The 22,571-nt window shown below is 40.4% G+C and overlaps 2 protein-coding genes across 7 annotated transcripts in view; both read left to right on the top strand.

The window, feature by feature from the left end:
* The first annotated feature begins 3,689 nt into the window (after positions 1-3,689).
* NOP10 (NOP10 ribonucleoprotein) lies at positions 3,690-6,312 on the top strand. The gene is made up of 2 exons (XM_026688368.2): positions 3,690-3,862; positions 5,904-6,312. Exons 1-2 carry the CDS (start codon positions 3,809-3,811, stop codon positions 6,042-6,044), a joined length of 195 nt encoding a protein of 64 aa, XP_026544153.1. The 5' UTR covers positions 3,690-3,808; the 3' UTR covers positions 6,045-6,312.
* Positions 6,313-12,882: 6,570 nt separating this feature from the next.
* The window catches only part of SLC12A6 (solute carrier family 12 member 6), a 47,490-nt gene continuing 37,801 nt past the window's right edge, over positions 12,883-22,571 (top strand). For 3 of the 6 annotated variants that reach the window (XM_087948396.1, XM_087948395.1, XM_026688353.2), the window contains exons 1-2: positions 12,897-13,167; positions 14,515-15,664. In XM_087948396.1, coding sequence (XP_087804522.1) covers positions 15,418-15,664 — 247 coding nt within the window. In that variant the 5' untranslated portion in view covers positions 12,897-13,167; positions 14,515-15,417. Of the gene's footprint in view, positions 13,168-14,514; positions 15,665-22,571 lie in introns of all 6 variants that reach the window. The other 3 variants (XM_026688355.2, XM_026688354.2, XM_026688356.2) reach the window with 2 other exon arrangements.

Raw genomic sequence — 22,571 nt, 5'->3', positions numbered from 1 at the left:
TCATTAGAGGTGAGTATTCCAAGGTCCTTTACAGAGCTTGGGTCATCAACAAGATCTTGACTATTCAGCTTGTATTTTATTTTCTGATTTTTTTTGCCAATATGTAAGACAGAGCATTTATTTGTTGAGATTTGAAGTTGCCATTTGTTTGACCATTCGGATACATAGTCAAGATCTTTTTGTAGGGTAGCAGTATTGTCTGTGGTATTGAACAGCTTTACATCATCAGCGAAGAGAACGCAATTGCTCTTAATATGATCACAGAGGTCGCTTATGTAGAGTATGAAGAGAGTTGGTCCTAGAACACTGCCTTGGGGAACACCACTATTGACAGGTACTGGATTTGATAGGACGCTCCCGATTTTGACCATTTGTTGTCTGTTTGACAGGAATGCTTCTATCCAGTTATTCAGTTGTCCAGAGATACCATAGGATTTTATTTTTAGAGTAGTTTGTCGTGTACCACTGAATCAAAGGCTTTACAGAAGTCTATGTAGATTGCATCTATTGTTTTGCCCTGGTCGAGTTGTGTCGTCCATATGTTTTGCAGTGTAAGAGTTGCAGATTACAGGATAGTTTTTTCCTGAAACCAAATTGTTTATTGGAGAGTAGGTTATTTGTCTCTAAGTGAAGGATGATGGATTGGTTAATAATTGATTCCATGACTTTACAGGTGACGCAGCATAAGGAGATTGGCCTGTAGTTTTCAACTAGGCTTGGGTCTCCTTTTTGAAGATGGGGATGACTGTGGCTTGTGACCATAGGTTAGGCAAGGAGCTGGTTCTGAAAGATTTTTCAAAGATTATGCTTAGAGGTTTGGCTATGGCAGTGGATAGCTTTCTTAAGAAGTAGGCACATATTCCATCCGGTCCAATAGATAGAGATGGTTTTAGGTTGCGATTGCTTTTTCAACATTGTCTTCTGTGAAATCGATATGTATTAGATCATTGTTGTTATCTGTGAGTGCGGCTAGGAAATATTGGGCATGATCCATTGCTGTTTACAAATACTGAGCCGAAGAATGTGTTAAAGATGTTGGCTTTAATGGTGTCGTCACAGCAGTCTTTACCATCAGGTCCTATCAAGGGAGGGATGGACCTTGAGTCTTTAGTTTGTTGTTTACAAAATTGTAAAAAGTGCGGGTGGAATTGGTGCTTAGAAGGTTTTCCTCTTGTTTAATGTGATAATTGGTGCATTCGGTCTTTATCTGGTGGCATAGATTTTTGTATCGGTTTTTGAAATTGGCAACGTGACCAGATTTGTTTTTCCGCCAGAGTGATCTCTTTTGGATTGAAGTTTCCTTATTGATATGGGTAATCTGCTTTTTGTTTTGTTTTGGGAGTTGTTGTTGGTACATATAGTTTGATGACTCTTTTGACTTCAAGTAAAAATATGTTATAATGGTCTTCAACGGTATTGCATCCAGTGAATAGAGATTGCCAATCAAGGGATGAGAGATCGTTGTCTATAAGATCATAGTTGCCTTTTTTGAAGTTACAATAGGGGATTACATCATTGTGGTGATTTTTGTGTGGATGTATGTTGAGACAAAAGTCGATCATATTGTGGTCACTACTGGAAAAGGGTTCTTTAGATTGTATTCCGTAGATTAGGTTCAAACTGTTGCAGAAGATGAGATCGAGGCAGTTGTTTAGTCTAGTGTTGTTGGTTACTAGTTGTTCCAGTCCCAGATTTGTAATAGCATTGTAGAAGGTTGTGTGTATGATTTCAGTTGTACAATCATTTAGGGTCCAGTTAATATGAGGTAGATTGAAATCACCAAGAAGGATAAAGGGTATGGGCAGGATGCAGCCCATGTTAGTAATGTATTTAGCTTGTTTACATGTTCGATGTCATAATCAGGTGCTCTGTAACATAGTAAGAATCGAATTGTGATATTTGAGGATAGTTCACAGATGATGGTTTCAGGAAGGGCAAACTCCTGGGTAACTTGGATATTTTTTAGATGTAAGGATTTTTATAGAATATAGCAACTCCACCTCCTCGACGATTTTCACGATCTGATCTGTAAACATGATAGTCTCTTACTGTGGTAATGGAGTCGGGGGAGAGATGCATTGAGCCATGTTTCACAGACAAATATAATGTCGAAGTTAGCCATATTTAGGAGGAAGAGAAATTCAGGTATTTTATTCACGAGGCTTCTTGCATTGAGTAGTTTGCATTTAAGGCCGGCAGTAGTTGGAATTGAGGTAGTTGGGGGCGTGCGTGCCTAGTCTTGGGTGATGGTGGATGGGTTGAGGTAGGGTTGTGGTTGAGGTCCACAAGTCTTAAACTTGCCAAGTTTGAAGACCCTTGGCCTAGACTGACACAATGTAGACTAGTTGAAACTGTTTAACTGTTATACGGAGTGTATTAACAGAATTTTAAGAATTGTAGTTTGGAGAAAGTGCCAATAAATCTTTATCCAAGAGGGTTTGCTCACAGGTCACACAATGCAACTGGGGAGCTGGTTTTGGGTGACACCTAAGAGAAAATTGACTTCTATATTTTAAAGACTGTATTCCAGCTTTATTCGACAACCAGGTTGTATTCAAGGTAGATAGAGATTTGAGCTGGAGAATGATCTACATTTATTTCATTTGACAGTTTGGAAATGTGATACTCTTCTCTATTTGTTCAAACAACTGTGACAAATTAGATGCTGTCGTCCAAATTTTATTTTCCAAAACAGTCAAAAGTTTTGGGAACAGGTAGCTTCTAGGCAAAAAAGCGGTCAGTGTTAAAATACAACTGTTACTTTTTTTTCTCTTTTTTGTCTGCTAAAATTCATCATTTATTATGGCAACGTTTGTCAAATGTGGCAACTTTTAAGATGTATGGATTTTAACTGCCGGCTAGGCAATTCTGGGAGTTGAAGCCCACACACCTTACAAGTGGCCAGGTTTGAGAATCACTGTGCTAGAGTGGTAGGTTCACACAGCACTTTTAAGCTAGGATCGTTTTGTCAACAAATCTGATTTTCTGGTTGCCATAATTTAGTGGATCATAAAAAAAAATATCCATGGGTGGGGCTTACCCAAAATGCAGAAAATACAACATCGGTTTTGCTAGCTTGTGAGTTAGTGATGTGCAAACACAGACATGACAATTGGGTGTGGGCTTGGTACGCCTGTAAACTCAAAGCCACTAGTTTATTGTACAAACAAGGGTAAGTTAACTCAACCTGATTTGCACAGTTGCAAATCAGGACGTCACGTAGGCCCATTTTGGTTGTTTTATTTTGAGGCCCTTATCACTCCATCCTTGTTTATCTACTGTACTAAGCAACATCCATGATCTGCAGACCTCGGGAAAATGATCCCCTTCGATATTTTCTAATGCTTTTTAATGCTACTTGTTACGCAACTATTCTGCATTTATTTAATGCTACAACTGTATTTTCTTGGCAAGAGAACCAGTCAAGCGAAAACCTCCGAAAAACACATTCTCAGCGAAGACATTTTCTGCAGCTCCTGACGCAGAATAACGAGGCTTGGCGCGGAGAAGAACGACTACCGACTATCCCAGAATTCATTGAGGGAAGAGAGTACAACTTCCAGGAGAGCACAGCGAGCTAGGCAGTAACGTGAATAGTGGAGCTCGAAGCTTAATAAAATGACACGTCCCAGAATGCTCCGTTTCTTGGGCGGTTCTTCTTTGGCGGATGGGGGTTTACCGGAAGCGGCGATATCCACGTGTTTGTGTGTGTGTGTGTGCGTGCGCGGAGTAGGGTAAGGTGTGCGTGTTTTTTTTGTTTCATAATAATCTGTGAAGTTAGCGACGTTGCGGTTGCAGCTTGGCCACAATGTTTCTGCAGTACTACATCAATGAACAAGGAGAGAGAGTCTACACTCTCAAGGTAAGGCTTGATTGCAGTAGAAAAGAACAGAGTAGCAGAGTTGGAAGGGATCTTGGAGGTCTTGTAGTCCAGCCCCCTACCCAAGCAGGAGACCCTGGCCTATACCATTCAGACAAATGGCTTTCCAATCTCTTCTTTAAAAAGCCTCCAGTGATTGGAGCGGCCACAACGTCTTGGGCGAGGGATTAGACTAGATGGCCTACAAGGCCCCTTCCAACTCTGTTAATGTGTAATCCAGTCTGAAGGCAAGCCGTTCCATTGATTGTTTTCACTGTCTCCTTAGTTCTAGGTTGCTTCTCTCCTTGATTTTACGCCTTTTCATTAAATTAGATCAATCCAGTTCCTGCAACAGTTCTTATGTTTAACAGATTAATAGAGTTGGAAGGGACCTTGTAGGTCATCTAGCCCAAAACCCCATCCCCAAGCAGGAGACCCTACACCTACACCATCTTTGCCAGATCTTCTTCCATCTCTTCCAGTGATGAAACTCCCACAAGAAGCTGTTCCATTGGTTGATTGGTTCAGAAAAATTTCCCTTATTTCTAGGTTGAATCTCTCCTTGATCACTTTCCATTATTCCTTGTCTGGCTTTCTGGTGTATTGGAAAATAGCTTGACCCCCCTCCTCTCTGTGGGAGCCCCTCAAACATTGGAAGGCTGCTATCATTTCTCCCCTAATCCTTCTTTTTATTAGACTATAGACATACCCAGTTCCTGCAACCGTTCTTCATATGTTTCAGCCTCCATTCCCCTAATCATCTTGGTTGCTGTTCTCTGCACTCTTTCTAGAATCTCTACCTCTTTTCTATAATATGGCGACCAATATGGTTATATAATATGGCAAGCAATATGATTCCTTGGCCTTTTGACGATTCATCCGAATGGTTGTCCTATTTTGTTTTGGTTTTTTGCTACCTTGCAGCTAATCTTGATGCACCTGATAAAGCTTGCAAACAGCTTCTTTTCGTAGTATTTTTCTTAATTATCTTTTGGAAAGTAAAGGGAGATGGAGAATGATCTCCGTATGCAATTGGATTCATTTCCAGCGTGTAATATGGGAATCCTTTTTGTTCAATTTAAAACTAGGATAATTATTTTTTTAGGCTCTTTGAGATTTTTAGTGTGGGCAGGAAAAGGGGGAAATGATGTGGAAAAAAAAAGTTAGAATGAGTTCGTTATCTAGATTTGGGAATGGACTATTTGTTTACTGTGTCCTTAGAACCTTTCATATTCCTAAAGATGAAAAACTGATAAAAAGATATTCAAATCACAAATATGCAATTCAGGGCTAGAGCCATAACATGTATGTTTGTTTTGTGATATTAGGGCTTTGGTTGCAAAGCATGCACCAATAATAATAATTTATAATTTATTAATAAAGCTGCATACATACCCTATACCCCAGTCTTACCCCATCACATTCCATGTTTAACTGAGATTGAAAAGAAGTAAATGTGAATAATTGATGTGCCAATACCAGGGGATAGTAGAATAGAAGATAGAGAATTGGAGAAAATCACAAAATATCAAGGTTTGAAATTATAGCATAAATTTGCCATGGTGGTCCCAATGGTTATCAGCACTCTTGGTACCAGACCAATAATTCTTAGCTGACCCTTAGAAAAATATGTACATTGACCAACTTTCAATCTATCAATTGCAAAAGGCCACACTGCTTGGAACCAAAGATTACATTCATATATTATGAGGAAGATTTTAACTTCTGTTAGCACTTTCCAGTTTGCTTAGGGGGTCAGTTGATTGGTGGTTGAATATACTTCTCTGAATTAAAGAGTAGCATTTCAACACAATCCTCGTGTAGAGTACTGAGTATCTCAGCATTGATTTTTCATGATCTTTAATACTTTGCACATGTTCTGGATAGGGCTCCAGTGAGCTTTTGATAAGTTATACTCATGCAGCTATTTCATCTGAGATGTAGGGGCTGGCATGGCTTTAAGATGGAAAATGTTGATTTAAAGCCAATACATGATCTTCTTAAAATTGACACATGGTTCTGTCTTGCCTCCCCGGCTTTGTAGAAAATGGATCCGTCTGGCCAGCCAACATGTTCAGCCCACCCTGCCCGCTTCTCACCTGATGACAAATATTCTCGACACAGGATCACCATCAAGAAACGTTTTGGTGTCCTGATGACCCAGCAGCCTCGGCCTGTGGTTTAAATATGCTTCCATCCTGCTCCCAAGTTACAAAGGTGGCAAGATAAGCTTTGAGAGCAGCTTTGAAGAGGAAGAGGAAGAATACCTGATGATCTGCATTCTGCCGTCCACATTGTTGTCTTACTTTGCTGATGTTTTTCAAACTTGACTTAATGCCCTGTGTGTTTTGTGGACGAGGAATGAATGACATCCTGCAAGCAAGACAAAATTATTTTATTCATGTTTTTCCTGGCTATGTAATTCTGGAAATAAAGTGTCAACTCATAAAACATTCCTATGCCTGTTTTAGTAGTTGCCATAAAAAGGGGGGTGAATCTGGAAGAGCACTTGAAAGCAAAAGTACATTCCAAACCTTATCTTTAAAAGATTATAACTAAAATACCAAAGTTTTTGCCCAGTAATATATTTAATGGGAGAACGTGAATGATGACACCCAGCCAGTGAATGTGCTCAATTTGAGAATCTGGTTTATGAGATACCCAGGGGGGAGTGGGGAAACAGGGTCACAGGGGACTGTAAATTACGTATGCCAGAGTTGGCTTCATACAGGGAAGTACCAGTAAGTTGCCTCTAATGAATCCTTTGAGGTTTTTTGAAGGTTGGCTCGAGAATCATTTAATTAGGGCGATTGCTGGAATCCTGACAGCAAGCCAACTCTGGCATACATAATTTACAGTCACCTGTGACCCTGTTTCCAGAGGAGCCACAATGCCAAACCGGCAGGCTACTTTGGGTTCTTAAAGACTTTACACTTAGCATGGAGACAATTCTGGTGGCCCGGCATAAAGAAAGACGTGGACAGTTATGTGAAGAGTTGTACCATCTGTGCCACAATGAAAAAACGACCAGGAACACCCACCCACCCCACCCCCGGACTGCTATAAACGGTAGCAGAGCCAACAAGGCCATGGGAGGAGATTGCAATGGACTTCATAGTGGAGTTGCCAAAAAGTGGGGGGAACACAGTGATCTGGACTGGAATAGACATTCTCCAAACAGGCACAGCACCTCTACCATCTGCATGGAGTGCCACGAAGAATTATCTCAGACAGAGGTCCAGTTCATGGCTAAGTTCTGGAGGGAGTTCCTGTGGTCTATTGGGTCATCCCAGGGTCTTAGTTCAGCCTTTCATCCAACACCAATGGGGACAGAAAGACTGAATGCCAGAGCAGTATCTGAGGTGCTATGTGAATTATCAGCAGTCTAATTGGGCAGACCTCCTGCCACTTTGCAGAGGTTGCATTTCCTGTTCATAGTAGCACAGGACTAACCCCCTTCAGAGTAGTGAGTGGTATGGACTTTGTCCCAATGCCTGAGTATCCAAGGGATTTCCCCCTCATCAGTCAGCCTGACCAAGTAGATGTCAATGCTGAAAGCAACTTGGGAGAATGTTAAAAAAGCGCTAGCTAAAGCAGTGCATACCTTTAAAAAACAGGCAGACAAACACAGCCCTGCAGTGGCCATTCCAGGTGGGGAAGAAGGTCTACCTCTCCACAAAATATCTGAGGGTAAAACTCCCAAGCAAGAAACGGGCCAAAGTTTATGGGGCCATTCCCCATAATAAAGATTATCAACCCAGTCATAGTACAGTTGAAGTTGTTCCGATTGCTAGGGAAGATACACCTGGTATTCCATAGTAGCCTCTTAAAACCTGTGGTCGGATCGACTCTCAGGCCCCTACCTCATGAGCCCCCAGACCCCGTGGTCATAGAAGGCCAAACCCATTATGAGGTGCAGTGAATCCTTGATTTGAGGTGGTACAGGAGACAACGCCAATACTTAATCAAGTGGAAGGGCTACCCATTATCAGAGGCATCTTGGGTAGAGTAGGAACATCCAGGCTGATTGCCTTATAGCAAGATTCCATGCAGAAAATCCAACCAAGCCTAGGGGGGGCTTCGCAACCCTAAATTCTATATCTACACTCAATTTGTTTTGCTTTATATAGGCCACCTTCAAGAAGTGAGAGGAGCCGAATGTCAACTCATAAAACATTCCTATACCTGTTTTAGTAGTTGCCATAAAAAGTGGGGGAGAGGAAGGAAATCTGGAAGAGCAGTTGAAAGCTAAAGTACATTCCAACTCTTATCTTTAAAAGAGTGTAACTAAAATACAAGAGTTTTTGCCCACAAATATATTTAATTGGAAAACATGAATGATGACACCCAGCCCGTGAATGTGCTCAATTGGAGAATCTGGTTTATGAGACACCCAGGGGGGAGGGGGGAAACAGGGTTACAGCTGATTGTAAATTATGTATGCCAGAGTTGGGTTTCATACAGGGCAGTGCCAGTATGTCGCCTCTAATGAATCCTTCGAGGTTTTTTGAAGGTTGGCTTGAGAATCATGATTTAATTAGACCGATTGCTGGAATCCTGATAGATTTTTCCACTGTTCTATTTCTTTAGCATGATGGATGCATGTAGTATTTTGCAGAGAAGGATAGCTTACTTTTTTCCCTGAGTATGGTGGGGCTATCAATATCAGTAATGCTGGAAATAGCAGCTTGTATTTTGAGTGGATGATTTTTTTAGTTCTTAAGTTAACCAGCTAATTTTGGGAGATGTGGCACAACAAGTGGATGTTGAAAATCACCCTCATTGACAATTTCTAATCACATTGTAGGGAAATATTGAGTGGGGTACCATAAGTTTCCGTCCTTCCTTAGGTCATTTTTTTCTTTTTTTGTAAATAATTTGGGTGCAGAAAAAGCTTATTAAATATACTGATATTACAAAATTGGATGGGATACCTAATGCTCTGAAAAATAATCCAAAATGTTCTTGTAAATTTTTAAAGAATGGCTTGAAAATAACAGTGAAATTGAATAAACAAATGCAAAGTCATCCCTCTGAAAAAAAGACAACAAATGCATAAATATAGGATGGGGCTTGGCAGTAACATTTAGAAAAAAGGCTTTAGAATAGCAGTTCATTATAAACAATCTGAGTCAGCAGGGTAGTGATGCAAAGAAGGCAAATATTGTAGGCTTTTTCAAAGGAAGTATCATTTCCAAATCATAAGCAATAATTTATATTTATTCTGCATTAGTTGGATCCCCACCTTGAATTCAATACTGGCTACTACTTTTTAAAATTCTGAAGAATTGAAGCAAGTTTTATAAAAACTACAAAGATGAACTGGGAGATGATGAGCATATTAAGAAAACTAAAGGGTAATAATGATTTTCAACTCTCTGAAAAGTTGCCAACAAAGAAGGCTAAAACACTGGTCCCTTCTCATGCTCAAAGATCAAAGTATAGAATTAAAATAGAGGAGGGCAGATTCCAGCTGAATCCAATAAATCTAAACTTTGGATGAGAAGATGGCTTCTCTGGAATTGGGATGCCTTGACGATATTCTTGCAAATGAGCAGAAAAGTGCGTACATCATCTCATTTCTCAATCAGGCCCATCTATGCCAATAGCAGCCACATTAATGTAGGTCTTTTTTTTTTTTTTAGCAGTTTGAATTTTGCTGGTTGCTTAGTCTCAACAGATTGGGGCATTTCATTCAGTGGGTTACAGATGAGATTTCTTGTGTCATAGTTGAGAACCCAAAAAAGAAACTTTGTCTCATCTGATTCTTATCAAGAGATTGCCAATCTCCTCACCTGTTACCATCAGGGAGACATTATAGGTGTCTTAAAATGGGGACTAATAGACTGAGGAACAGTTTCTTTTCCAAGGCAATAATTGTCTTGAATCAAACAGTACATTTGTGGTTTAGTCCTATGTATAAAGTGCCATTTTAAACTATCTAACTTAATATATGTTTTAAATAGGTTTTAGACTAGGTTTTTAATTATTATTATTACTTTAATTATTTTAATTTTTAAATACTGTAATGTGATTGTGATGTGGTGTTTAGGGCACTGTGCTGGAGTAGCTTTCAAATTTCACTGTATTTTGACTGCAATGACAATAAAGGTACTCTATTCATTTATTGTGTATCTTGGACATATTATCTGTCCTTCGCAGTTCTTGAAAATCTTAATGCTCTTGGAGAAAGGGTGATAAACCACACAAGACACTTCAGCAGATGGTTATTTTCTACTGCCGGTTGCCTGGCATCGCATGGATGCAGAATACTGAAGGGGGTTGCTTGTTATAAATTCTATCTTATCCTTGTGTTGCTTGGATTTTCACTTCCTGCTTCAAACTGGGGATGGGAAGGGCTGATCTGAGCCAAAGGCTGCTACTTAAAATGTCTCGTGTTCACATCTTGCTGAAACCGCACTAGAAGTGGGGGGAAGCCAGACAATAAACAGAAGGGCTGTCACTGCTAGATTTTGAGCAGAGGAGAGGCTCACGTGAGTTAAGCAAGGCTGAATCAGCACCCAGTGTGACTTTCATCCATGCTGCTTGGGCTGATGCAGCTTTTTTTGCTGACCAGAAGTCTGTAAAAAAATGGGAAACAATTTCTATAATCCTTGCAAGTATATTTGAGGTGGTATGCCAGAATTGGATGTTACGCAGAACCAAAGTGTGGTTGGATAGCTTTGGGGTGTGAAGCAGGTGGTTTTCTACAGATATGGGATCATATCATTTTATCTTTTCCCCAACACCCTTAGGCTGCTTAGGACTTGCAGGGGGGGACAATGTTGTGCAACTGGTTAGCATGCATGATTAATCTTAAGAAGACTGTTTCAAGTCCTTGGCCTCAAACTAGTATCTCAGTATAATATGAGAGGAAAGGGCAGCATACCAAGCTCCCTTAAGCTTAATGGAGAAAACCATTAATAAACTTGACCTGCCCATTTATAACATGATGGACTATGACTCACGCTGGCCTTTGCTGAAATGATTCAGAAACTCTACATTGAATCCTTTCCAAATGTCTTCACAGAATTGCTTTCCTTTTTTAAAGCCAGTCTAGCAGTCTTGCCACCAAGAGGATCCAATAATTTTGGTCAAGAACTAGAAAAAGCTAACAGACCGATCAGTTGCTTCCCTCCTATAGTGTTGGGAAGCAAATTCACTTCTGATTTATCCATTTAATGTAATGAGTTAAATATGGTTTTCCTTTCTCAGAAGGTTTTCAGAAGGGAAGAGAAAGCAAAACAAGTTAATGGTGCGATTATTTAGGATGGGTGAAAAATGACAAGACAGACTTCCATTGTGATGCCAATAATTTTGATGGCTTTAGAAAGGGATTAGACTAACATTAGGCCCTCCATGACCACTAAGTTTTGGGAGGTATATATTTGGAATATCTCATGTGCCCTGAATAATCACCAGTGACTCAGAAGCAAGCATGGAAAAGAGCTGTTAGTCTCCTAGTATTGCTTGCAGGTTTCCCAGATGCATCAGCCCCCTATGGGATACATGCCCTAAAAGTCACCTTGGGGCGAAATCCAGCAAAACACTTCTAATGGCCTAAGGGCTGTGATATTACAACATATCTGTTTGAAGGGCATCACTGCCCTGGAGTTAAATGCTTTTAATATTGCATTGCTCCAATGGCTGCGCTGCATTATTCTACAATATCACTGCATGTAATGATTTTTTTCTTTGCACTGTTATGTGCCTGTAACCTTTGAGCAATGTTTTAGCAACTTTAAGATGGGGGGCGGGGGGGGGGGTGAACTTCAACTCCCAAAATTTCCCAGCAGAGCTGGCTGGAGAATTCTGGGAATTGAAGTACCCCCATCTTAAAGTTGCCAAGGTTGAGAAACACTGCCAGAGACTGTGGGCAGCCCCACCCTCCCAGAAGAATGAGGATTTTTTTTTTTAAAAAAGGCAGAATATTATATTTCCTTAAATGAGAAATGGAGAAACATGTGTTTAGAGGCAGGAAGCAGCCCTCACGTCTCTCTTAATAGCCCAAAGCAGATGCTAGCACTTAAAAGAGATAAAGAGCTTACTTGAAAGAAGCCAACTATCTAAATGGCTCTATTCATAAGCAAAGCAAATACTGCAGGCAGAAATCCATTCAAGACATTTTGAAACTTCTTGCAGCAAAGTTTGACAATTAACAAAGGCAGATTGATAGGATTAGAAAGCCCCTCACCCAAGACCCAATACAAGATGAAAGCCATTAACACAATAGGAATTGCTCAACACCCTTTCAGAACACAAGCCTCTTCACTACATGACCCCCAGAGCAGTCCTGGGAGTTCAGATAAACAATAAGGCAGAGGTTGACCAAATTAGCTCAGACAAGCACCTAGGATTTGCATTTCCTCTTTTGCTATTCCTCTTTTGCTATGGATATTTCTTCCAACAAGACTAATCTTGAGTTGAGCTCTGCTCCTAGTGACTTATTGAGAATAAAGCAAGTGCCATTTGCCATTGCTGCATTCTGGGGTTTTCCACCCCAAATCCATTTCCAATTTAAGTCTCCAGCCCTGAGATTTTGCAAGGAGGAACCAGGTCCAACCAAGCTTATCATCCCAGAAAAGCCAAGGTTGGCTAAAGATGAATTAGATGCCACACAAGTTATGAATCCTGTCTGTGGCTATTTAGGGAAATTGTGTGTATGTGGGGGGTGGGGGGTGGAGCTAAGCCCACCAAAAGAGTTTGCTCTCAGGTTAACTCGCAGCCTCAGTCATTAGTTGCTCGTCCAATTTTCCCGAAATCTCCCTAATCCTTCCTCTCGCTATAATTTTTTCAGCGGCATAATCTTGGAGGTCAGAAGGACCCCCGCCCCTCATTCTAGTGAAATGACATCCCCAACAACCCTCGCGCGTTTGTAGTCTCCCCCACTCTCTCTCTCCCCCTCCATCTCCCTCGCCTTCGCGCGCTTCTCTGAAGATTTTTTTTTTAAAAAAGCCCAGCAACAGTAACCGCTATTTCTTTCTGCGCTTGCGCGGCCCCCCCAAAAACAAAAACCCGGAGAGGTGGGTGGGGGTGCTGATAGCGATGGAAACGGGAGGATGAGGACACTTAAAGAGAGCCCGCTCTCCCTCCTCCCCCTCCTTTCCCAGCATCTGAGATAGCGGCAGTACCAGCGGGCGGGCGGGAGCTGCCGCTGTGTGCTGCGCGCGCCGGCCGGCCGGTTAGTCGGTCAAGTGAAGCCAAGCCGGCCAAAACAAGACGGCGAAGGTCTGAGAACGCGGGCGCGGGCGAGACCCTAATTTTGGAATCTTGGGGGAAGGAGCCTCTCCGTCTCGCGCGCGCCGCAGGTAAACAAAGCAACGGCCACTCTCTCCCGTGTGTGTGTGGTGGGGGGGGAAGAGTGCATGGGTGGGCTCCGCATCAAAGGACGTGAGGAGCTCCGAAAGGGAGGGTGGTGGTGGTGGTGGAGGAAAAGAGCGCGAGGATGGCGCAGGCGCAGTGTCGCCTTCCCACCTGTATCTTTTCACGTTCTTTCCCTCACCACCACCCTGAGAGTTTCTTGCGGGCTCTTTCCCGCTGAGGCGGAGGATAGGTGTGTGAGTGTGTGTTATGTGCGTGACTTTGGGGTGTGAGGAAGCCAGACCCATCAGCTTTGGACGCGGGTAGGGCTTGAAGGTTGCAGACTCTGCTCTCATTGTAATTGATCTGTGGGTCTGTGAGTCCTCAGTCTTTAGGGTCCTTTGTGGTGTGTGTGTATTGCTCTGGTTTACCTCATCAGTGAAGGTCTGGGATGCCTTGTGGCCTTTCTCATGACCACTTGCTTTGCCTCCAAAGCTGCTTGTGTGCCCCAGCACTAGAGGTGATATTCAGCAGGTTCTGACCAGTTCTGGAGAACCAGTATTGGAAATTTTGAACAGTTCAGAGAACCAGCAAATAGCATCTCTGACTGGAGATTTTACAGTGTCCTTCCCCTGCTACACCCACCAAGTCACGACCACAGAACTGGTAGTAAAAAAATATTGAATCCCACCACTGCCCAGCACCTTTTGCAGCCAGAATCAGCATGCTCTTAAAAGCGTTGCCATCATTCTGTGGGTCGGAGACCTGGAAATGTGCGGTTCCTGCCGTTTGGTGAACTCTCCTGCAATAATAGTTACGAAACGGTCCTTTCTCTCTCTTGGCGTAACACATCACCAAGCACAGGTAGTCCTCCACTTACGACCACAACTGAGCGTGAAATTTCTGTTGCCAAGTGAAACATTTTGTTAAGTGAATTTTACCATTCTTGCTTGCCGCGGTTGTTGAATGAATCACTGCAGTTATTGAGTGGGTAACAAGGTTGTTAAGTGAATCTGGCTTCCTCGTGAACTTTACTCACCAGAAGGCTTCAAAAGGTGACCATGTGACCGCCTGGACACTGGAACCATTATAAATATCAGTCAAGTTGCTAACTGTCTGAATCTTGATCATGTGACCATGGGGATGCTGCAACGGTTGTAAGTATGAAAAATGGTCGTCATTTTTTTCCAGTGCCGCCATAACTAGGATGGTCACTAAATGAACTGTTGCAATTCGAGGACTACCTGTAGGGGAACTTTGGGTTAGTGAGATTTTACAGAAGATTCAATCTCTCAGTACAGTTTTGTATAATAGTCTTTTTGATATATACATATTCACTCTGTTTTTTTTTCCAGAATCCTACAATTTGAGGAGGACTGATAGTTTCCTTGCACTAGGTCCATCTAATGGTTATCTTCTACCAAGATCTTCAAAAACAACTGAAAGTTTGAAGAATTTTTGATGTTGCACTTAAGAGATAACTTTGCCTTCTGTTCTTTAAGTTCTTGCACTGGAATCTGACATTTTTTCTCTTTGGTTTGAAAAAAAAGATTGAAAGAAAAAAAAGACCCCTGTCTCCCTCCCTCTCTCTGTTATCTTTTTCTGCACCAGAATCATAAGGAACGTTTGCAAAGAAAACTATTTTTTTCCTGGCATTCACCAAGGAAAACAAGTGGATTATGACCTTACTACATTCAGTTTAGACTATCTAGCCTTTTGGCATATCTTGCAGATCTTTGCCTTTGGATATTTTTTCCTGTTGCATTTTGCTGAGATAAAAGCTTAACAGCAGGTTCTCTCTGTTGCTGCTTTCCCAGACATATGGTAAAGCTGGAATTTTTCAGTGTGGCCCTTTGACAGATAAAAATTGCAAATGTTTTTCCTTTCTCGACTTTAAGAACAGAAAACTCTGACATATTTGTCTGATGCATGGGAATCTTCAGCGTAATTATCTGTGAAACATTAACTGACAAAATCATGGAATATTGCCTTCATTCAATCTTAGACTGTATTTCTAAAAATATACCTAATAAGCATTGATGTCAAAATATCACGCTGTCAGTCTGAAGCAGTTTGTGAATCTATGGTAGACATGAATCTTCCTCATGAGAGAGTATTGGATAACATTGTTGGCATCTCTACTTTTCTAAATGGTCTTCCTCTTACGACTTGAGGTGACTTTAGGTTAAACTGATCAGGGAAAAGGGTTTTTGTTTTGGTTTTTTTTCCCCGGTTTCTCTGCCATCTTTGTTGCCAAGATGGCTTCTGTTCGGTTTATGGTTACCCCTACTAAAATTGATGATATCCCAGGACTATCTGATACTAGCCCAGACCTCAGCTCCCGCTCTAGCTCCTGCGTCCGGTTCAGTTCCAGAGAAAGTGTGCCTGAAACAAGCCGCAGTGAGGGTGCCAGTGATTTTTCGCGAGCAACCACTTCCTTGGCCACTGAAGCAGCCGAACCTGCTTCTGACAAGATCACCAACCCTCGCACAGATGTGGTTGAAGGTAGGCCACCTTTGGTGGGAGGATGACTGGATATTTAAAGGCTACCAGTAATTTTGCCAATGGAACAAAGTTACTGGTTGCAAGTGCCTTGCTTAGTAAAAGAACCATTTGGTGCTTGTTTTCAAATATCTTGTTGGTAGAAAAACATTGAGAGATGAATAGGTCTTGGAAGCTTCTTGTTTAGAAGTTGTGGGAAGCACAGTTCCATGTTGCTCATGCAAAGAAATATTTTCTGTGTTTTGGGAGGTATGTTGATGATATCAGAGAAGTGTGCGTGGGCCTGTCCATTTCATATTAAATATTGTTGACAGATGTCATTTTCACCCATGATTGTATTTTCCAGATTTGGCACCTTAGAATACATTTGTCATTTTTATGCCAAAGTTTGACTGGCATGTTTTAAATTTACAAGAGATGAAATAATAGTTTCCTGATCAATCTTATTAGAAGCAGCTCTGAATTGCTAACATGGAAGGAAACTAATTAAGGTGAGAAGTTTCTAGAATTAAGAAATTTATTGACAGTTAGAATAATTAATCAGTGGAACAACTTGCCTCCAGAAGTTATGAGTGCTTCCAACAGGCAGGAGGTTTTTAAGAAGAGTTTGGATAATTGTTTGTCTGAAATAGAATAGAGTTTGCTGCTTGAAGAGGGGTTGAACTAGAAGACCTCCAAGGTCCCTTCCAACTTTGTTATTTTGTTAAAACAAGCTAATTTTATTGTCTCTAAATTGTGCTTTCCCTTTGGAGTACTGAGTTTGCTGATCTGCTCAGTTTTTCAAATTCCTTCTCTTTATTTTTCTTCTTGTGCCAGGAAATGCTGAGCAAGACTCATGGGAAATAACTTGGGAGAATTTCAGTTCCCTTAATTTTGTTGATTTTTCCTGTCTGATTTTTAAAAAATGTCTAAGGTTAGGCCAGGTTTTGCTCAGTCACCACTGAGTCAAAGTCACATCTTCATTGTGGAGTTTCTGAATAACAACACTGATTTGTCAACAGTCTTTAGATCCAGCCAGTCTGTAGTTCATTGTCTGTTTTCTGAATCTTACTTTGTTCTAAAAGGCATCTGTCCTAAATTGCCCTCAAATCCCCAATTGAAGCAAGTTGAAATTTTTGAAAAAGGGTAGTGGAATAAAAGAGAAGTTAAAAAAAGCAGTTTTTCAGAGCATCGTCTATGAAAGTAAAATAACACAGGTGAAGGCTTATGCGGTAAAGCCCCTTTTTCTGTTCAGCAAAGACTGTTAACATGAATCACTTCTGGGAAATCTGGCAGTTGTGCTTTTGATAACTGAGGATTCCCCTTCACCAGTCTATGTTTATGCATCTAAACTAATTATGTAATTATAGCTATATTAGGCCCCCAGCTTTGCTTTGCAGATAATACCTTTTTGAGATGCTGCTAGAAAGAAGTTATTGTAATAAGGGAATAACTCCTTTAAGCCTTTTTGTTCATTGGGTATGTGTTTACATGAATAACTTTAATTCTCAATTTATATTATTTTACAAGATGTATATCAGCATCAAATCTAGGTGCATTTTAAGAAGGGTTAAGTAGATGAAACATTGTGTGGTACAGCTGCATCGTTCTTTAGTAATAATTCCCATCTTACAGTCTGTGGATAACTAGTGGTTTGTAAGAGTATTGTAGGTGGCCCCTAAATTATGCATTAATTTTATATTAATGGATAAAATTCACCTACTGTAAGATTTCATGAGATTTCAGCATTCCTGCTCAAATTATGATAATATTTCAGGTGGAATATCAAAACCTTATGAAAGTACATGGTTTTACAAGTTTTTAATCATATATTTTAAAATTAAAATTTGAGGTCCTTGTGATATCTGCAGTTTAATAATGTTCCTGAAGGATTCTGAAATTGGGAAGAAATGCTCAGGTAGTCAATTCAGCAAGTAATCTGACTGCTTTTAATGGTGATGACCAACCTTGAATTGCCTCTGGAAGTATACTGGAAGGCAATGTCACTTGTGCAGCAGTGATGTTACACAGGAAACTTTAGAGTACCCCAAATTAAGCACTGCTACATTCTGAGTGTTCTTCTAGGAAAGCTCCATCTAGAGCACAATGCAGTTATCCAATCAGGAGGTGACAAAAGGTATGAATGGCAACCGTTGTAATCCAGAAATGAGCACAACTGATACATGGGACGAATCTGCAAAACCTTTAGAGCAGGAGTTGTATGTTCAGGAAGCCCTCCAGATGGTATATTAACTTTGGTGAAATGCTACTCCGATAGCAGTAAGAGATGTAAAAGCAGATCTATAGGTTCAGAGGTCTATAACCACTTGGATATGCCAGGGTTGAGCTGAATCCTATTCTCCCCCATCCAAACTCCCAGCTTCCAGTCACTGGATAAGAACCTTGAACAAATTGTACAGCTAAGGGTGGAATACATAGCTGAGTATCATTTAGGTATTGATGGTGCTGGCAAATAAAATTCATTCAGTGATTTCATTTAGATGTTAAATATGAGTGGGAGAGAGTTGAGCTTGAGGAACTGCATATAAGAGAGATTTAGTGTTACACCTTGCCCCATCCCCATCAACATCAACTGGAACTAGCATTGAAGGAAGGAGGAGAACTAGCACAAAACTAACTTATGGACTTAATCAGAAAGGTACCATGATCAGGGCTATCAAAAGCTGATGAGAGATCTAGAAAAACAAAGACAGATGTACTACTACCATTACATGTCCTCAACAGATCTTCTGCAAAAAAGTATTCATTACCACTTGGATACAGCTACATGTTCCTCCCGACTGGCCTTGACCAACTAGGAATAACATGGATCTAAAATGTAGAAGAATTCACAGCTCCAAGGACCCTATCTACTTCAGGCCTAACCAGGTTAAATTTATTTCAGATAGTAAGACTATATTTCAATCACTTGCATAAGACCTGCCTAGTGGTAAGAGCCATGGTGGTGCAGTGGTTAGAATGCAGTACTGGAGGCTACTTCTGCTGACTGCCAGTTGCTAGCAGTTTGGCAGTTCGATTCTCACCAGCAAGGTTGACTCAGCTTTGCATCCTTCTGAAGTTGGTAAAATGAGGACCCAAATTGTTGTTGGGGGCAATGTGCTGACTTTAAAACTGCTTAGAGAGGCCTATAAAACACTGTGAAGTGGTATATGTCTAAGTGCTATTGCTATTGCTAGATCGTGTCCAGCTCAAGTATACTCCAATGACTTTGTCCAACAGTGAGCCTGAAAAAGCTTCAACAATCTCTCCTTATAAAGAAAGGATCTGGGCACCCAAAAGAAGGCTGCTGGTCAATTATTTCCAGACACAATAAAATTGGCCCACTTTATCATTTGTTCTGTCACCACATGAGTCCACATAAGAGCTCTTACTCATGCTCAGTTGGATTTGCTCTTTTGTCTTTCTCCAGACGTATTCAGAAGAAGTGTTTTTATCTCCCCAAGCTCCTCAGAAAACAGGGAGCTCTATGGGATCTCCAATCATGAAGAGAGTACACTGTCCAATTTAAGGCTCTTGTTGCCTGCTCATTCCAGATAGCAATATAAGGCCTTGTCTAGAGCATGCTGCAGAGCTTCAGGAATAATTCCCTAAAACACTCCTGGGTTCATCAGTAGCCTGGCCTGGAGCAATCCAATAGGCCTTTCCTTCCTGCTACGGGCAGCAGCCACAGAGAACTGCAGTGATTTGTGTAGTTGCCTGGAGTCAACTTTGACATGAAGGAGTTACTGCAGTGCACCATTTTTCCCCTTTTGCAACAGTCATTTCGTCAGTTGCACATGCATCATCACTTTGTTATGACCTATAAATAGTCGTGCCTACTTCAAGGAATCAGGATTGTGCGTATTTGCTTCCAAAAACCATGGCATTTTATATTGCGTTTGTCCCCTTTGATTTTTTTGCAATGCTGTGGGATGTTTTCTTCAACTACTGTATCGCATTTCGATAAAAGTCAATTTGGGGCATATTTAATTGTGAAAGTTGGCAGGCTGCCTTTCCCTCATTGGTTTGCTGAGTTCTTGCCCAGCTTTGCAGAGCACTGATGTGTACATGTTCTCCTGCAGTTAATGTCTATCCTTCAGGAAGCAGGATAATTTTGTACACTTTTATTTAATTGTATTTTACACCTTTTTCTCCACATGAACCATTTTCTGAGTATACAAATAAAAACAGTAACCACAATGTTTTCTTTGTTGCTCCTACTCCTTGATAGCACCTATCTTCCAAGTGCTATGTTTATCTCACACAATTTACTCCTCATTTATACTTACTACTTTTTTTTAGTCCAGACAGATGTTACATGCAGACTTTTATGTAAGCAATCGCACCTTTTTTTTTTAATTGGCTTTTTCTTCTTGTTACTGTTCTAGTAGTTATCTCTAGACAGTTTTTTCTTTTACATAATCTTTATTAAAGAGATATTAACATAAAAACAATACAGATTTTAGAAAATAAAGAACAGTGAAAAGGTAAGAAAGAAAATAGGAAAAAATAGATCAAAAGAAAAAAATGTAAGAAAGTGGCTTCTGATCCTCTTAACAACAGTTGTAAATGCATTTATAGTTTAACTTCTCTAAAATTACCTCATTAGAACAGTGCTTTTCAAATTTGGCAATGGCTGGGTAATTTTGGGAGTTTAAGTCCATACACCTGAGTTTTGCCAAGTTTGGATACAAACACTTAGAGCTACAGAGCCACCTGTGGTTTTTGCCGTACTTGTGTGTTTGTTTGCTTTATGAAGAAAATCTCTTCAAGATTGTATCTGGCACACAGTAAGCGAGCTTGTCTTTCCTTTTAGCAACTCTACATATGGATAAACATGAGATAAGATAAATTGTGCAGCCAGCCAACCAGTGTCTCAATAATTCTGAGGTCCTTAGTGCTTCCTTGAGTTATCTGATGAGATGTTTGCCCTTAACTGCTTGTATTTCAATACTCCTATACATATAGTTCCTATTAAACAAAAGACAAAGTAGGATAATATTTTTGTGGCTGGAGAAAAAAATTAACTTATTAGTGATAGCAACCTCCATGTGGTAGTACAAGGCACCAGCCTAGAAATCAACGGACTGACCTCTAGTCTTTTAGGCATGAAAACTAGCTGAATGACTTTGGTCCATTCTTTCTCTGCCTAATCTACAGAGTTGTTAATGGGGGAAAATAGGAGGTAGAAGAATTATATACTGTATCCAGAGGTATCACATTTGGCAGCCTGTGGACCGGATGTGTCACATGCAGGCCACACCACCCCAGCTCTGCGAATGGGAAAAATGTTGCAAAATGTCATGTGACAGCAACATGAGGTGGCGAGTTTGATAACTGCTGTATACCGTCTTGGTGGGATATAAATCTAATAAATGGCTTTATTATATATGAGTTTTTAAACACTCTCCCATTGTCTTCATATGCTTGTTTATTGTATTTTCATAGTTATTTTAAGAAGTTTTTTATTCTTTTTATGACATACTGCCCAGATAACATTCATAAAATAGGTAGCTATGACAGATAAATAAGATAAAGACCTCCATCCCATCTTCAGGTTGAGCTCAACTTCTGGTGATTGTTCCCATTTAGGTTTTTTAGCAGCATTCTTGTTTTGTTTTTTTAACCAGCCTAGTCAATAACCCTGATGATTTCCCGGATCCAAATGCTAACCAAGTCTGAATCTGCTTACTTTCCAAGATCAATTAAGTACTACCACCTTCTAGGGCAGGGCTGTCAAACTCGTGATCGATAGGCCAGATGCGTCACACGCTGGCCATGCCCGTGCCCGGTTAAGCAATGGGGCAGGAATCGCGATACGTCATGTGAAGCCGCTGTGATGATGCGAGTTTGACACCCCTGTTCTAGGGCATCTAAATATAAAACATAAATATACTTGGTAGACAGCTGCTACCTTTTCTAAGGTATGTAAATATATTTAATGGTACCTTGGTAGACAGCTTGAGAAACGAAGAAAAAGTATGAAGAAGATGATTTTGGTATCTTTTAGCAGCAGTGATCATAGGAGGGGTCCTTATTTTCTTTTGTGTAACAAAGTAACATGCTGCATTTGTGTGTACAACATACACTGTCTCCTTATGTGCACTTGTATCCTCTCTCATGGTATAAGTATCTGTATATCTGTTAAGAGTTTGATCAAGGTGACTGCATATAAAGTACATGTAAGGATGTAATAGGCATATGACATGTGTATGTGTGTGTCTGTTTTCAAATTACTATATGTTGTTTTTGTGTGTTTTTGTATGCATATGTGTACTGGGAAACAAGGAGTGGCCAACAAATGCTTTGCTATGAATCATATGTCTGGGCAGAAAGAGGGAAGGGAGCATTTGTCAAGAAACTAAGCTGCCAAATGCCTCTCCCATAAGCATTTTTTATTTATTTGATTTCTATAGCCACACATCTCAACAATCAAATGTTACATTTTTTTTGTTCTGTTTTTTAGTATTATTAGTCACCCAGAGTTAGATACGACTGATTGAGATTGAGAATGTGGGCATATACATTCAATAAATAAATAAAATAAACAGGGGTGCATTGAGAACAATGTTTTTTCTGGGGTGTGTTTTTCTGTAGAGTCCCTGCTCCCTCCCCCCAGTTTAATCCTGTCCATTGTCTGGCTCAATTTTTCTTTTACCTATTTCTCTCATCGTAGCAAATTTGATCATATTCTGTTAACTTACCTTGCTGATGAAGAGTCTCAAGCTATTTTACATAATTTTTTCCAGCATTCTTTTGGGCTGAAAAGTATAGCAAGTATAAACATCAAATTACAAGATTTTTTTTTCCTGGAAGCAGATCTTTGCTGATGTCAGTTTATCTGTTCGGGATTTATAAACTCAGAACGCAATAGGAGAGAAATTTGCCTACCAAGGTTCTTGTAGTATAACTAAGTGTTTTTGTGTTACAG

The sequence above is a fragment of the Notechis scutatus genome, chromosome Z (assembly GCF_049901735.1).
Source record: "Notechis scutatus isolate UNSWTSFEM ecotype Mainland chromosome Z, rNotScu1.2, whole genome shotgun sequence".
Lineage (NCBI taxonomy): Eukaryota > Metazoa > Chordata > Lepidosauria > Squamata > Elapidae > Notechis > Notechis scutatus.
The sequence above is the reverse complement of the archived record's forward strand: the minus strand, read 5'-3'. Positions and strand labels throughout refer to the sequence as shown.

Bases quoted from the DNA above. Each gene is read 5' to 3' on its own strand.
- NOP10 (XM_026688368.2), top strand. From the start codon at position 3,809: ATGTTTCTGCAGTACTACATCAATGAACAAGGAGAGAGAGTCTACACT. The intron at 3,863-5,903 runs GTAAGGCTTGAT...CCGGCTTTGTAG, and splicing joins AGAGAGTCTACACTCTCAAG to AAAATGGATCCGTCTGGCCA.